This window comes from Lissotriton vulgaris, chromosome 6 (assembly GCF_964263255.1).
Source record: "Lissotriton vulgaris chromosome 6, aLisVul1.2, whole genome shotgun sequence".
In the NCBI taxonomy this organism is placed as follows: Eukaryota; Metazoa; Chordata; class Amphibia; order Caudata; family Salamandridae; genus Lissotriton; species Lissotriton vulgaris.
Window position 1 is genome coordinate 398,255,011 of NC_141694.1, and position 16,250 is coordinate 398,271,260.

At 40.9% G+C, this 16,250-nt stretch overlaps 1 protein-coding gene across 1 annotated transcript in view; it reads right to left on the reverse strand.

Moving 5' to 3' along the window:
- The window catches only part of CSMD1 (CUB and Sushi multiple domains 1), a 3,932,590-nt gene that overhangs the window by 2,550,458 nt on the left and 1,365,882 nt on the right, over nucleotides 1–16,250 (reverse strand). Inside the window, exon 6 of the mRNA XM_086925641.1 lies at nucleotides 1,661–1,773. Within this exon, the coding sequence (XP_086781767.1) occupies nucleotides 1,661–1,773 (113 nt within the window). The remainder of the gene's footprint in view (nucleotides 1–1,660; nucleotides 1,774–16,250) is intronic.

Sequence of the window (16,250 nt, forward strand, 5' to 3'; positions counted from 1 at the left end):
AGAAAAATTGAGAAAAGGCAGGAAAAAGTGCAGAACAGAAGAAGACAGAGGGTGAAGCAGAAAAAAACAAGTGAAAAGATACAGAGAGGAGAGCGGAGCGAGTTAGAGGAGAACAGGGGTCCACTGGACCACCAGGGATGAGGCACAGGTGATCCTGCGGGTGGAGGAGGGCCTGAAACACAAGCACATTTGATTGCAAGTTCAGGAGCAGGCCTCACTTAATAGTGGATCTGCGAGGGAGGGGGCGCAATGAGTTAGTGTTCTTGCTCCTTGCTCGCCTGTAACCGCAGCGGCCGCCATTAAGTAGGGGTCAAGGAGGGCTGGACAGCTGGGAGGCGGGAGCGGGGAAGGGAGAAGGATTGGTTGCACCGGTCATGCTGGGGGCAAGGGGTCACGGGGGCAGCAGCGGCAGGGAGAAAAAATGTGCAGGAAAGGAAGAATAAGGGTTGAAAAAGGAGAAAAAGAGTGAAATAAGGCAGAAAACAAGAGGAGCACAGAAAGCAGAAAAGTGCAGAAATTATCTGAAAAAAAGAGTAGAGCGTGGCAGAGGAGAACAGGGGTCCACTAGACCACCAGGGATTCGGCGCAGGTGGAGGAGGGCCTCGATCACCAGCAAACAAGAGTGCAAGTGCAGTGGCAGGCCTCACTTAATGGTGGAGCTGCGAGGGAGAGCGAGCAATTTTAATGGGTCAGTGGTCTTGCTCTAACTATTCACAATAGCAAAAAGGGGTGCTGCGCAGAGTATTGCGGATCATTTCCAAAGAGTTGTGAAAAAGAGGCAAACATGTTAGTATGCTTAAAAAAGCAATTCACTGCATCGACCAATATAATTTGTATTACTGAAAAAGTGCAGCAATATTTGTTTGCAGTTGAAGTTAACAATGTACAGTACCTGGTTATGTACCAGAATCCTTGCACTAGAAAGTGTCAGTTTTTGAAAGTATGTAATTAATTCTACAATATTGTAAAACATGATTCAACGTGAAATGCCAAGCATACTGCTACATTCATATTTACTATGAACCCCCTTTTTAAATATATGGATTTGAAAACCATTTCCATTATCACTTTTAATAAGTTAAACTGGTAGGGTGTTTTTACTCTTTCAATCATTGACCAGCCACTTTCAGATATTTGTGAGCCAAGCACAATTTTTTAAACCTTCAGGTATAGTCAGACAATTTTAGATTAATTAATGTATAAATTATTAAACAATGGGAAAGCTGAACTTCTTTTCCTATGGGCCAAAAGGTCAGATTTGCAGGGCAGTTATATTTCACACATTCATAACTAAATTTGCATATTTTGGCTCAACTTGGCATACGTATTGTAATCATTTGCATTTACAGAGGAATGATCAGGGCCACAGGGACAAAGAGGCTTTAGGCAATTACAACGTATCTATGATGATACCTTCATAAATTTCAGTTCTGTTATTAATGAGACAACATTTGATAATTTATTGGCAATGGGCTGGGCAGGTATTTGTATTACACTAACACAACTTGTTACTAAATAACATGTTTTTCTCTCTCTATTGACTCAAACCATCAGAACACATATTTATTTCAAATTGTACGCTTGCCCATGATCCTCATAATACTAGAAATTTAAGCTGAGATTTACAGATAGACTCTATAAAAGGTCACACATTTCTTACCCTGGAACTGAGCATTAAATCCTTTTCGCCTGTGGTTACTGTCAGATGTAAAATGTAGTCGGAGCCAGTTTTTGTTGCTGATGACCGGAGATGGTAAGTTCATTCCAGTGAGCCTAAAAACAATATTACAATTTTAGATCATTTCACCCATTCATTTTATGTTAAACTGTATGAAATTGGCATTCTCATTTTCATCAAATAGTTTTGGAATTGGCTATTTTTAAAAGTAAACAAAGGTTTTTCAAATTTTCGACGCACAATGTATTTCTTAAACTCTAATTGTCAGTTGGTATAAACAAACCAGTGAATGCACAATTCTCTTCTTTGTAACATTAACGGATTTCATATGCCATGTTATAGATTGTGACCCTTAAACATGCCATAACATATATGCGCTTTTCTAATGTGAGGCACTAGTACGTGGGTAAGAAAAAACAGGACAGTTTTACTTGTGGTACCAGGTAAGAAATAAACAGGACAGATTTACTCGTGTATACTCTTAGACTTTATATCATATTGAAGATGTACTTACTTATTTGTGATCTAAGATTGTGCACAAGAGAGCCTAGGGGCTAGATGTAGGTAATTCTCATTTACCGACTCTAGAATACCGAGTTTTACCGATTCGGTATTCTAGATTCGGTAAATGAGATGTAGTTAAAAATTCTGTATTTTTTACCGAATCTGTAGGATTCGTTAATTACCGAATCGGTATTTACCGATTCAGGGCCAGATGTGGGTAAATCACATTTACCGATTTTGAAATACCGAATATTACTGAATTTTACAGATTCGGTATTTCAAAATCGGTAAATGGGATGTAGGTACCAACATCTGGATTTTTTACAGATTCCTTAAAAATTCGGTATTTACCGATTCGGTAAATACCGAATCGGTATTTGCTATTGAATCCTATGGGCCTTGAAGCCCATAGGATTCAATTCAAGTACCGATTCGGTATTTACCGAATCAGTAAATACCGAATTTGTCAAGAGTGCAGGGGGTGTCACTTTGACACCCTCTAGCACCCCCAAAACGGGCATGTGTGCAATGTGGCACATAGACATGCCCTAAGGGCACGTCTGTCTGTCACATGGCACATGTGTACATGCACAGATGTGCATGTACACAGGAATCAGTATTTTACCATGGATTTGTATTCCATGGTAAAATACCGATTCTGAAAGCCATGTGCCAATGGAAAATTGGCTACCCACATTTCAATCTTGCATTTTCGGTAAAGTTACCGAATCTGTAAAATTACCGAAAATGCAACATTTAAGGGCCCCTACATGTCAATGGCCATTTACCGGTCGGTAACGGCCGAATTCGGCCGTTACCGATCGGTAAATGGCTATTTTTGTCCATTTACATCTGGCCCTCAGTAATTGTCATTGATTCCCATGGGCCTTGAGGCCCATAGGATTCAATGTCAATTATTGAATCAGTAAATACAGATTCGGTAAAAATACCAAATTTGCAAGGGGGACAGGGTGCCACTTTGACACCTTGTTGCACCCCTGATTCTGGCTTGTGTGCCATGTGACACAAATACATTCCCTTAGGGCATGTATGTGTGCCACATGGCACAGGTGTACATGCACAGATGTGCATGTACACAGGAATTCGTTATTTACCACCAAATAGTATTTGGTGGTAAATAACAAATCGGTAAGGGCCTGTGGCACTGATTACAGTGCCACCTACATGTAGATTTTCCAATTCGGTAAATATACCGATTCAGTATTTTACCGAATCGGTAAATTTACAGATTCGGTAAATATACCGAATTGTTACATTTTCAGGCCCCTACATCTCCATCTGCAAATACTGGTCGGTAACGGCCGAAATCGGCCGTTACCGGCCGGTATTTGCCGTTCTACATCTGGCCCATAGTTTTTAACACATTGGAGAGAAATGGATTTAAAGTGAGTATGAAAATGTGGATGGTCATTTTGATTTATTTCTGTGTGAAAGTTAGTATATACTAGCTAAAGATCTTTGACTAGTGGATGAATAGAAACAATGTAATGCATAGTTGGGACCCATTGCCTTCTTACTTAACCATTATCTGCTCCCTGATCAAACATGAAGATATCAGTGTTCATGATGGAATGAACTTCGAAAAGTAGGGTTGAAGAAGCTTACTCCCAGCTTACTCACTGAAAAGCAGGGCACTCTAGTTACTGATTTGCGCTACCTGACCGGTGATGCAAAAGCAAATGTTTTATGGTCTATGTGATGTATAGTTGTGGTGATACAAGGCAAACAGAGAATCCATGTACTGCAGAAGCCACTCAAGCAAGACCTTGTGTGATCTCATTTGTATACCTACAAATAAACAACATAAATAGTGAAATACATGTACCTGTAATTCCTTGTTTCTTTTCAGTAAATAAGATATTTTAACTTCAACATTTATGCCAGATCACATGATAACTGCAACTTAACCACTGAATGCCTGTACCAATCACATGAAGATGTCAAGGCCTAGTATGCTCTAACTCTATTACACAGCAAGAGAACTTTGGGTCTCTCTCATCACTACAATGCAGAAATCACTAGCTGCATAAAGGTGTTTCAGTTGCTGAGTAATCTATACTCGGAGAAGGAAACTCCATAAGAACCACAAAAATATACTGATGAAAAAGGCCTACTAGTATATCTAATACCTTTGCCTCATGTTTTGATCAATAGGCCCTGTGACCACATACTGCAGTGTTCATTATTATTTTCATCTTCATTGTGATAACATGAGGCCAGCCAACCTCTTTGGGTCTTCCAAGTGAAGGTTATGCTCAAGAGATAAGGTGAGGGGCTAGATGTACGAACATTAGTGATGGTGATTACCAAATAGTGATTGCTAGCAAATCGCTATTTAGTAATTGCTATTACTCGTATAGCTAGGTGGAATCTGGCCCTGATTTCTTAAAATTTGCAATTAATAGTGGGTTGCAATTTCCCTAGTTAAATATGCCCAACAATGTAATGGTCCTAAATTGTTTACTGGGCAGGCATCAAGTCTCATGTTGTGTCAAAGAACTCACACTCCTCCAAATAAATCCCAAAACCAGTGGCCTAAAACCTTTTGCCAACTTTTTCTCTGTGAACTGATGGGGCACCAGGATCTACAAATCAAGCCGATCCAATGTTGCTTTGCCGCTTGAATAAAGATTCAGGGTAGTTCTACTGCGTTCTTCTCCACATCAGCTCATTCAATTCAGCGGGACCTTGTGGAACAGATTTCTGCCCTTTTTAGAGCCCTCTAAGGCTAAATTCTTCATCCTTGCGCCACTGGAAGAACCTAAGCTACTAGTTAATGAATAAGACAAAAGGTAGAAATCTTAACCAGGAAAAGGCATTGAAAGTATCCGACTGGTGAGGGGCCTTCTCTGGGAGAAAAATTCTATTTTCTTGCACTCTGAGTTTCCCACTAAAAGTAAACGGCTTTGACGAGACCCCTACCAATAGCTATCCAACTACATTGAGCCCTCTTTGGTCAGAGCCTGGTGTCTTGGCCCGCTGAGTGTTTTTGACTTCCATTTAGAGACCAAAGATAAAAACCTTTCCTCAGGATGAACCTGGTCCGTGTATCTGACCCACATTCCATCATATTTGGGATTAAGCCTCACCCTTGTCCTGGTTAAAAGCAATCAGATGACTATGGTTGGTGCGTAACACATTTTGTTGCCATTTTGAACCTTAAACTTTAAAAATTCATACCTATTGGATTTATGTTGTTTTAGTGTTGTAGGAAATTGGGTTTTTGATTGAGGTGAGTGAAGACCATTTTCAACCAAGAACCAGAATCCTTGTCTGGATGAACCATAAAAGTCACAAAATTAAGCTTTATTTAACCCTCTGGTAGCTTGGCACAAAAGCAGGCATGATTAAATGAGAGGCAATGTGTACATTATTTATGCAGCACACAAACAGTAATAAAGTGAAAACACAAGACAATCCCCTTACCAAGTCATAAAAATATAGTACATTTTAATGAGTAAGCTGAGACCAAAATGACAAAAATCCAATCAGTAGAATCCGTTAATATGCAGTTTCAATGATTTAGATAAGTATTGCACCTAACCGCACAAAGTGTCACTCGCAGTTCCCTTGTTGTGCTGGACCGAGAGAAAGTAAAAAGTTGAAGCCTACCAACATGGAGTGCTGAAAAGATAGAGAGGCCAAGTTAGTCCTGTTGAAAAAGTTATCTTCTCAAAGTCTGGCGCAATCAGTCCAATTTGCAGTGGAGGAGGCGGCAAGGAGCAGGGAGAGCATTGTGGAAGGTCTCTGCTTTAGCACAAAGATCATTCCAGGTGTCGTGATTGGTCATTGCTGGAACTTTGCATTGGCTGTCCAACAGAGCTGTCAGTGCTGGAGCGTAAAGTGCATATTTTATGTTGCGGGTCGTCACTGGCGTCCTCTATAGCATGAAGAGCCGGAACTACTGTAGCTTTGCATTCGCAATCATTGCAGATGGTGAGATCGCAGCACAAACATTTCTGCTCACAGGTGCCAAAAGCTAAAAACTTCAAGATTTCCCCTTTTCCTCACAGGGGCAGCTGAACTGATTCCAGGCAAAGGCCCAGGACCTGGGAAGGCACCTCTTGGGGATCAAGAACATATTCCATCAGAGGTCTGCAGTGTTTAGGCAGGTGCTGTTAGTCAGCTGGGCAGTTGCAAGGAGGCCTCTGGAGCTTGTTGTGTTTCTGTAGCTTAGAACAGGAGGTCAGACAAATGACCCTGGGGGAACCAGGCCTAGTTTTCCTTCTCAGAAAGCAGGGCAGACCTAATCAACAGGACAGTCATCTGCCTGCAGGGCTCTCCTCCTTCTTCAGTATCCACAGTTCCAGTACTGTACTGAGAAGTTAGCCTGGGGGTCCAATATGTATACTTAGTGCTAGCTTTGAAGTGAGAAAAACGTCTAGACTGCTCCACACATCTGGTTCTGGAATCTCCTTCCTCCTTGCCCAAGCTCCAAGGGACTGTGGTGACAAAAGACTAATGTGAAGTTCTTTGTGAGTGTGCTGAAGCAGCTCATATGAAATGTTAGTGGGGAATGTTTTTGTATCAGGGCATGATGGAAATTATTTTCTGTGGTCTACCCTTTGATCTATTTCAATGAGTTGTAGAAAAGGGACACTTTAAAATGAACCTTCAACAAGTAAGGGCACATTTTTGGCCAGCGAAAGTATAGTGAGCAGAATTATTTTTTTAAATGTCCTTCAGAATAACAGAATAACACAGTAACATTAGGAGTTTTATGGTAACTGTGCACAATCTTTTGAATACACTTGACATTACTTTACAATAAAGTATCTGCAGCAAAGTTTTCTATAGTTCTCCTTGAGTCATCCTGTTCTAATAACATGAATATGGTTTAACGTATTATACCTTTACCTGGGATAGTAATTAAGGAACAACTAATAAGGACTGAACAATAACAGCATCTTATTCACATAACATTTCTCTTCCTATTTCTTCATTTTTCGATTGATCTTATGTTACAGCAATAAAAACATAGAAAATCATATTCAGGTTGTCACAACGAAAATAAATCTTTCATGAGAAAAAATCCAAGATCCTATACATTTTTTTCATATAATGTCCTGGTTCAATTTTGCAATGAAAAGTCGAGCTGCATCTTCAGTGAGTTATCAAATAATGAATCTATTAAGGTGAAAGCTGCACATGGTTAGCCTTTGGTCAAACATATTCACAAACAACAAAGGTGAGTTTCTGTGGTTCTTATCTCTCCATGTTGCATCTATGGAGTTTCTTAGAAGTGCAGTGTCTGCACTTATTCACGATTGAAGGCATATTTCAAAAAGATGCCCTTCCATCTTCTTTCTTCTGTGTGCCATAGAGTTACTGATGCCTCTTCTGCGAAGTAGAGTAAATGGAAGGATTTTTATTCATTTTGATCTGATACTATATAGAAAAAGAATCAGACCAGAGTTTGATTTTCATGATGACTGTGGAGCTAACATCAATAAACTATAATAACTGCTACAAGTTGGTGGCTTACACTACATGTAATATATATTTTCAAGTCTCAATGACAATTCATATGCTACAGTTCACCTGGAAATCTAAAAATTATTACAAGTATAAAATATGCTTCCCCAGAAGGTAATTCAGCAGCGAGTGATTGTTGTTTTTAGATGATATATTTATTTAAAAAGGTGCAGCCGGTGTTCCCTAATGCCTTTCACTGTGAAAAATACAGCTATGGTCTTTAGTATGTGGTTCCATCTAATGTGGTTGGAAAAATAATATACATATCCACAGGAGAGAGAAAGGGATTTCCTCTATGTGGAGGGTAACATTTCTGGTCCCCTTTTACATCAGATAAACAAACATTAGGAGGAGTATTCCCAAGAGACCACTCAAAGTCTCAAAGTATTGGTAGAGGTGTACAAGAAGGGAAGTTGTCCTTTCTTAAGAAGACTCCTCACTCAGCAACGTCCTACTGTGATGGATTCTAGGTGTAAAATGGGACCAATAAAGATCATCTAGGTTTTCAGTTTGTTGATGCTGGAACGTATTCAGACCCAAGATGCATATTACCGCAGACAGGGGTAAGAGGCAAATCCCTAAAGGAAGACCTGAAGATCCCCCCCCCCTGTTCAATCCATTAAGGATCCTGGTATCAAGGAGCACGATGTACTTGCTTTCCAATTGCCTCAAGTGTTTTTCCCGGGCCCCACCCCGTAGGTTTTTGGACACAGCGTCAATAACAAAATATTTTAGGTTATTCTGGTTTTTAGCATGGACCAATTCAAAATGGCGGGCGACTGGGCATGTGACATCTGAATTAACAATCGCTCTCAGATGTTGCAGAATACGATTGAAAGCCTGTAATTTGGTGCTACCCACGTATTTTAACCCGCAAGAGCACTCTAATACATATACCGCAAAATCCGTGCGGCATGTGTATAACTCCTTGATCTGTATGGGTGTAGGGTTAAAAGCTGTACAAAATTCCGAGGTGTTAACCCCAAATTTGCACGCCCTACACGAGATACACTTTTGGAAGCCTTTTTTATTTGAAAACCATATCTTGCCACTTGTGACCTCTGGACTAGTTTTGACCAAAGAGTCCCTCATAGAGGGTGCCCTCCTAAAGACAAGGGAATGTTCTGCCGGTAATATGGGCCAATGTTTCTTTAAAATGCCCCTTATCTTGCGTTCCTCTGTGTTGAAGGTGGTGATCAAACATATTTTCATTTCCTCCTTGACCACTGTGTCAGTGCCATCTGTGTCGCTACCCTCGGCTAGATTGCCCAGATATTTCTCTCTGCTTTTACTGTTGGCTTTCTCTTTGGCTGCTATAAGTTCTTTAGCTGAGTAGCCACGTTTCAAGAATCTTTTGAAAGCCTCATTCTGGCACACTTCCAAATCTGGCTGGGAACTACAGATTCTGCGCATCCGGGTAAATTCCCCATAGGGGATGCTTTTTATTAAATGACCCGGATGGGCACTAGTGGCGTGCAAAATGGAATTGCCCGCTGTGCTCTTCCTATGAAGCCTAGTTTCAAGGGTGTTGTTCTTGACATAGATCTCTACATCAAGAAATTGTATGCTGGTGGTGCTTATTTGGGAGGTGAAATTGAGGTTAACCACATCGATGCTAGTGTTATTTTCCTCCTGTGCTGAGCTTTTGGTTTCCCCATTGTTCATGACGAGCTCAGCTCGACATGAGTGTATGGAGGTGTACACCATGACGAGCTGAGCTCGTCATGAGCGTCCAAGGAGTTAAGGTTATTTATATTCACGGCTTTCACAAAGTCCCTGGCTGAACTTTCTGTACCTTTCCACACCATACAGATATCATCTATGAACCTCCAGTAATGAATGATGTTATTGGCAAAACTAGGAGTGTGCCTGAGGACACTCTCCTCCCACCACCCAACGTGGAGACACGCATAGGTTGGGGAAAAGCATGCCCCCATGGCCACTCCCCTTTGCTGCTGATAAATTTCATTGTTGAACAAAAAATCATTATTCATCAAGCATAACTGTATCCATCTTATCAGCATGTCATTATGGTTTTGGTAACTCACATTACGTTGGTTCAAGAAATGCCTAACTGCATTAAGGCCATCTGTATGTTCTATGCTAGTGTATAGGGTACTTATGTCAAGAGCCATTAGAATGTAATCAGATTCCCACTTAACCTCCTTCAATTTTATAAGGAAATGTCCTGTGTCCTTGATATAGGAAGGAAGTTCAACAACAACGCTCTGGAGGAAATAATCCACATATTTGGAAATGGCTTCCAAAAGACTACCTTGGGCTGAAATGATGGGTCGCCCCGGTACAGGAGATATAAGTTTGTGTATTTTTGGAATGAGATAAAAAGTTGGAATCAATGGAAAGTCCTTCTTTAGAAATGCCAGTTCTTGTTTAGTTAATAATCCCTCTCTTTTCCACTGATTTAATTCCTTGTGTACAGACTCTTTAAGGTTACGGATCTCATTGAAGTTTCCTTTCCTGTAACATGATGTATCTGCCAGGTGCCGATGAGCTTCTTATTGTATTTTTTATAAACCTTTATTTTCATTTTTTACAAACAGTACAACCATTGTAGGCAGAGAGTTTGGTGAAATCCATGACAAAGTGCAAGAATATAAAAATAGTGCATGGTCACTATCCACTTTACCAGCCATCCGACAGCACTGAGCTTATCATAAGAACTTCAGTACATCAACAGGCATCCTCCTCAGCTATACATCCACTACTATCCGAGTCATGCTGATCACTCAAGTACACCACAGGGTTTAGGAACATGTGACATAACTCCCTCCAAGTCTTGAGATACTGTTCTAGCTTCTCATCCCTCCTACTAGCTTCCATATGAACCTCCTCCGCCGGGTACCACTCATGCACATCCTTCATTGAGTCATCCAGGGAGGGGGAAAGCTTTCCCATTTAGGTTATCGCTATGCTGGTGCTTTGCTAGGACCAAGAGGAGTTGTAATAATTTGTACTCCAATTTGCATTTATTGGGCTTCGTAACATGCCTGAGTAGACAATGCAGCAGGTTTGCCTGTACCCTAAGGCCTTTACCCCTTCTCACCAATTCCACCACCTGGGTTCAATTGCAGTGTACCTCAGGGCAGCCCCAGGCCAGGTGCAGAAAATCTGCCCCCGTAGTACCGCACCTTGGGCGCGCATCGTAGCGAGCAGGGTCAATGTAGCTCAGACCCATCGGGGTCATGTATGTGCGATGTACGTAGTTGAAATGTATCAACTTGAAGTGTGCATTGCAGAAAACTGTGCTCGGGAGTGTGTTTATCGCTGTCTGCTTTGACTCAGTCAAGGGGTCTGTCAGGTTCCCGTACCATGCTGAGCGGGCTCTAGGTTGCGGGCCCACTGTGTCTGATCTCATAGCACTATACAGGAGGGAAATAAGCCAATGACCAGAGCCACAGGTAAGCATTATGGCCAGTGTTCGTGTTGTTGGCGGGACATTTAGATATGTGAGACAAGTTGCTGTAGCCAGGGCTGAGCGTCTTAAATATTGAAGGAAATGGCCTCTACCCAGCCCAAAACAGTCACAGGCCTGCTCGTAGGAGATGAAAGCTTCATTTGGGTACAGGTCCATGAATACCCGACAACCTCGCCATGCTTGAAATGACATCCCATCCATCATTTTCCGCACTGGTGTAAGTATCCATATGGGGAGTTCCCTGTGGAATGGTGCATGTTTGCCTGGTACATTCCCACTGGACCAATTTCAGGAAAACTGGGGTGGTACAAGTTTCATGGTCAGTATGGCTAAGCTGTGGAATTCTCTACCTCTCAAACTGAAGAAAATTACCACTATTCTGCATTTTAGAAAATCCCTTGGAACATGGTTCTTTAATCAATAACCTGTTTCTTCGTCAGCTGTAACCTTAGATCTATAACTGCCATTCCCATCAAGGCAGCACGAACACACCCTTGGGTATTTGAGCACTTTACAAACTAAATAACATAACATATAGGTTGAAGAGGTGTGGAAATAGTGATGAATCCTGGGGGACCCCACATTCCAAATGTTCAAAGATGTTGGTAACTTGTAGGCATTTAGAAGAAAATTGAGGGAGACTTAAATCCTGGTTCATTTTCAGGAACATAATTCTAATATTATTATCATCAATGTTCTTAACATCATTGCGAGCATTCAGTGATCTGATCAAAGGCCAGCAGGCATTCATCAGATAACTACTGCCCCATGTCTTCCTGGTATGGTTTATAATATAGCCTTACAACCTGCTGTAGCGGGCTATACTGGCTATTAAAGGCCCGCTCCAGTGTTAAAGGCGCGAGCCGAAGGCGAGGGACTTTAACAAGAGAGTGGGACTTTAATAGCTGGTATAGCCCAGCTATGAAGGGCTGTAAGGCTATTAGAACGTTTTGCAACTAGAGGGCAGAATGTTCTTACAAATGAAACAAAAGCCTCTCAGAGTTTTAAATCCCTCGGGCTTCGAGAGGCCTTTGTTTAAACAACATTGGAATGTTTCTCTGCAGGCCTTTACCGGCCCGTAGAAGCACAGAGCACTCCATTGTCTTCAATGGAGTGCTCCACATTCCAATGTTCTAATATGAAATATTAAAAATGTCAATGATAACAGTGTTCAACAGACCATACATTGCTACCATCAAGCTATATCAAAAGCCATTAGGTTGTCAACAGAAATGTAAATTCATGTTTGTTAAATAATACCTGGTGTAAAAACTCACTATTATTGCCCTTGGAAAAACCATGGTAATTGCAGGCTTAATTTGGCATAAATGGGAGCTTCATTTCAATCACAATAAACATATTTTCCTAAACACACCCATGAACCAAAGTGAAGAGAGAGGTTGATCAGCCAATCGCATGAAAATATTGACAGCTGCTCAGAATAACAACAATGTCCATAACCCAAAGTTCACAAAGCGATAAATAATTAAAAAGGGTGTAAGACTCAGTATATGGTGTTCAGCCACATAGGTTGTTTGTGGGTTCTATGTTTTATGACTGAATGATAGGGAATCCTTAGATGCATTTTGAGTCTGTGTGGATTGGCTCCAAATATATTTTTTGTTTATGCACTTACACTTCTTCATAAGTTATGATTTGTAGTTAGGGTTACATTTGGCATCCGCACTGCACAAAGACAACTTATCATGATGCTGGAATTGTATTCACGTTGTGTTCACATGTCCAATTAAACAAAGAATAGTCCTAGTGTTCTGGGTTAGGATGGTGTGGATTTGCTAAATGTGGCATGTTACATTTCCATAGTTACTTCTATGGATTCCTGAAAGTAATTCGAAAAGGAACTGGATCAATGGAATCCTAAATGGAATCCTGAACCTGTGGCTAAAGCGTTGCTCATTTGTGTGTAAGGCACTTTTGCTTCTAAATGCGCAGAGTGTGATTTGTGGCCAAAGTGTGATGGCAGGAACCAAATTTCCAAATTCTAAGGATTTGTTAAAGGGCTTCCTGTACTGATTATGTACCCAAACAGGGTCTACAACTAATCTGCTCTTATAGAGAAAGAAGAAAATAGTAGCCCTTCTTTTGTTTGAAGAATAATGTGAAAATTTTTTGCATGCAGGAGGACAGTCAGGAAGTGATATTCAGTCCTGGAGGGTCTCTAGGGAGATTGGAGTATTGGTTTATTGTGGAGTCTGTACCATTAATTTAATTCTGCCTCCTAAGCTTGAGGTGCTGGGTATGGAAAAAGCCTGGAGCATGCCACCTATTTAAGAGAGTTATCAACTAACGTGGAAAACCAGGAACATTGTCCAGACCTATCCCCAGTATTATCCCTACAGCATTTCTTAAGTCAACTATATTCACAATAACTATTCTTGAACAATCTAGAGGAGCAATTAAATGGAAAATTGTTTCTGGCCTACCTTTTTTCTAGTTTGGATATTTCCACTTGCTGCAGGAAACGTTTGAATATTTTTTACAAACTGAACCATTTTGCAGACTGGGAAGTCCAATAGACTCGGAAGTGAACAAAGGCACACACTTTCATCATGCATTATCAGGCTTATTTATCAAGAATTGTTTGGAGCACAAATGAGCAGAAAAATAAACAATATCTAAATATTTTAAGTAACTGTGAAATCTTTTATACCACAATCCATTAAGAAGTATTGCAAAAAAATGATTTACCTCCAATGTACTGAAATGAAACATAGTATATTGCAATCACAGTTTTTAATAGATAATGTACAGAAGACAAACAATGTATTTTGTAAACACCTAGAGGAGAAATAATTGAATATGCTGTTTGTTGATATATTGAAACATGATGAATGCACTCATTCATTTGATTGACTTCTTAAAGGTTATCAATAATTTCAATCCATAAATTGGAGATAGTTACAGGAATCAATTTCACAAGTTACTGCACCATCAAGTGAGTTAATTTCAATGAACTCATTTGATGGTGTGGTTCCTTGTGAAATAGTCCCAGCACTCTTGGTTGAATATTAACGTTGGAGGGTTGGGCAAACTCCTTGATGATGTGCAAGAGTTCTTTACTGTTGTCTGTAGAGATTCTGTCTTCAATCGCTTTTTTCCTCGTTTTGCTGATGAGTTGGTGGTGGGTGTTGGTAGCGGCTCTGAAGTTGAGTTGTGAGTTTCTGTGGATTTGGTGCTCCTCCAGGTCTTTTCGAGGCAGTGGCATGTGTGTCTAGATTCTCGAAGTTTGGTGGTGAACCATCTGGCTTTCTTGGCTTGGGTGTTGTTGTTTCTCTTGAGGGGGGCTATGGTGTTGGCGCCGTCAGAGAGCCATCTGTGCAGGGTTCGGGCTTCTGTGTTGGGGTCGTTGTTTTCCGCGGTGGTTGGGGTGGAGTTGCTGAGTGAAGAGGTAAGCTGGTCGTTGGTGATTCTGGTCCAGTTTCTTCGTGGGATCAGGTGCTGGTGTCTGTGGATGATGGGTGTTCTAAAGGTGAAATGGACGCATCGGCTGTCCGTCCATGGGAGTTCGGTGGTGTGGCTGAAAGTGATGGAGTTTCCTTTTGTGAAGAGGGGGTCGAGGGTGGGACCTGCTGAGTGTGTGGGTTCTCTCACGGTTTGGTGGAGTCTGATGTTGTGGAGGTTGTCCAGGAGGGATGTGGTGTTGGGGTCCAGTTGGTTGTCAATGTCGATGTATATTTTGTTTCATTTCAGTTCATTTTGTGTAATAGTCTTATAACACTTGTATGCCCCAGACAATACTTGATAAACGTTTTTGGTATTGCTGCTGCATTTACCACAAATGCACTTCTTGGTAGAAGAAGTGCATTCTGTTCTTTATACTGTATTGACAACAAAATTTGGGGATTGTGCTGGCAATTCATTCCACTGATGCCCTTGTAATAGTCGATGTCAGGCTGCTCACTCTTAGATGTATTTCACATCTGCAATGCACTTTCACACAGTCATTGACTCGCAGGTAAAGCTTCCTGGTTCATCTAAAAGCAAAAAACTACATGTGCCCATGCAATAAACTAACTACAAGCACTGTTACATTGACTTATTTTGGTGCTTAGGTCTTAGACAGATTTACACAAGAGGAGTTATTTTTTTCATGTTTTCTTACACTGCAATAAACTTTACCAGATAGCCTCTGTCACGTGGCCCACAGGGACATTGTCATTTTTTACTAAGTTAGCATGAGCACGTCACAGCTTGCCTGCTGCTTCTGCGCACATTACTACACGTCTTTATTTTTGCAATAATTTCAATGACTGTTTTCACATGAGAACTCATTGATGTGTTCCCTTTCTGCATGTTCCTGGGATTTTGACTGAACATTATGTGCAAGGTCGAACAACAATGCCCCTTGTTATTTGGCTCTGGCCAGACCTTAGCCCTTAGACAAAACATACTGATGCAGCTGTTATTTGGACAACATACTTTGGTACACAAATAGGTAAAACACACTTGAGAGGAACCTTTCCAGGGAGAAGAGCGACACAGCACCTATGATGTAGACCTACCATCTATAGCCAAATGTATGGGTTCTGCTGACAAAGCCCAGAGATCTTCAATTATATATTAATACTTCTTCTTAGCAAGGGGAGGGAGATTAGATACTATAGTCTTTTCTCTATTGTCTTCTTATGATGACATCCCCCTCATGATATATGGACTACCTGCTATGCTACCTATATTTGTACTATGCATTTTCCTGCTTATCATGACACGTATACTGCATGTTAAGGTACGTTAGTGAAAATAAATATTTTAAACTGTTGCTTATCTCTCTCAGATCTTATTGTAGGCAAGTACAAGAGTGCGAGCAAAAGGGTGTGTCTTGCTACCACAATTCCTGAGAGATCTGGGAGTGTTGTGTTCTAGGGGGTCTAATCATGTTTTTCTCTGGGAGTGAGTAGGAGAGCAAGGGAGACACTATAGCTAGTCGGTCCTGGGCTCGTGGGTACTATTGTGGTAGGAAGACTCACTCCCTATACACCAAGGTCCCATATTCTTGCACATAGTTCTGTATTTGTGTAGAATCCCTGCAACACCTCATTGTTTGCTATGGAACAAATAGATATTTTAAAAAGTGTAATTTGATTTTCTTTCATATTTTGCAGTATTTTTCTTTTT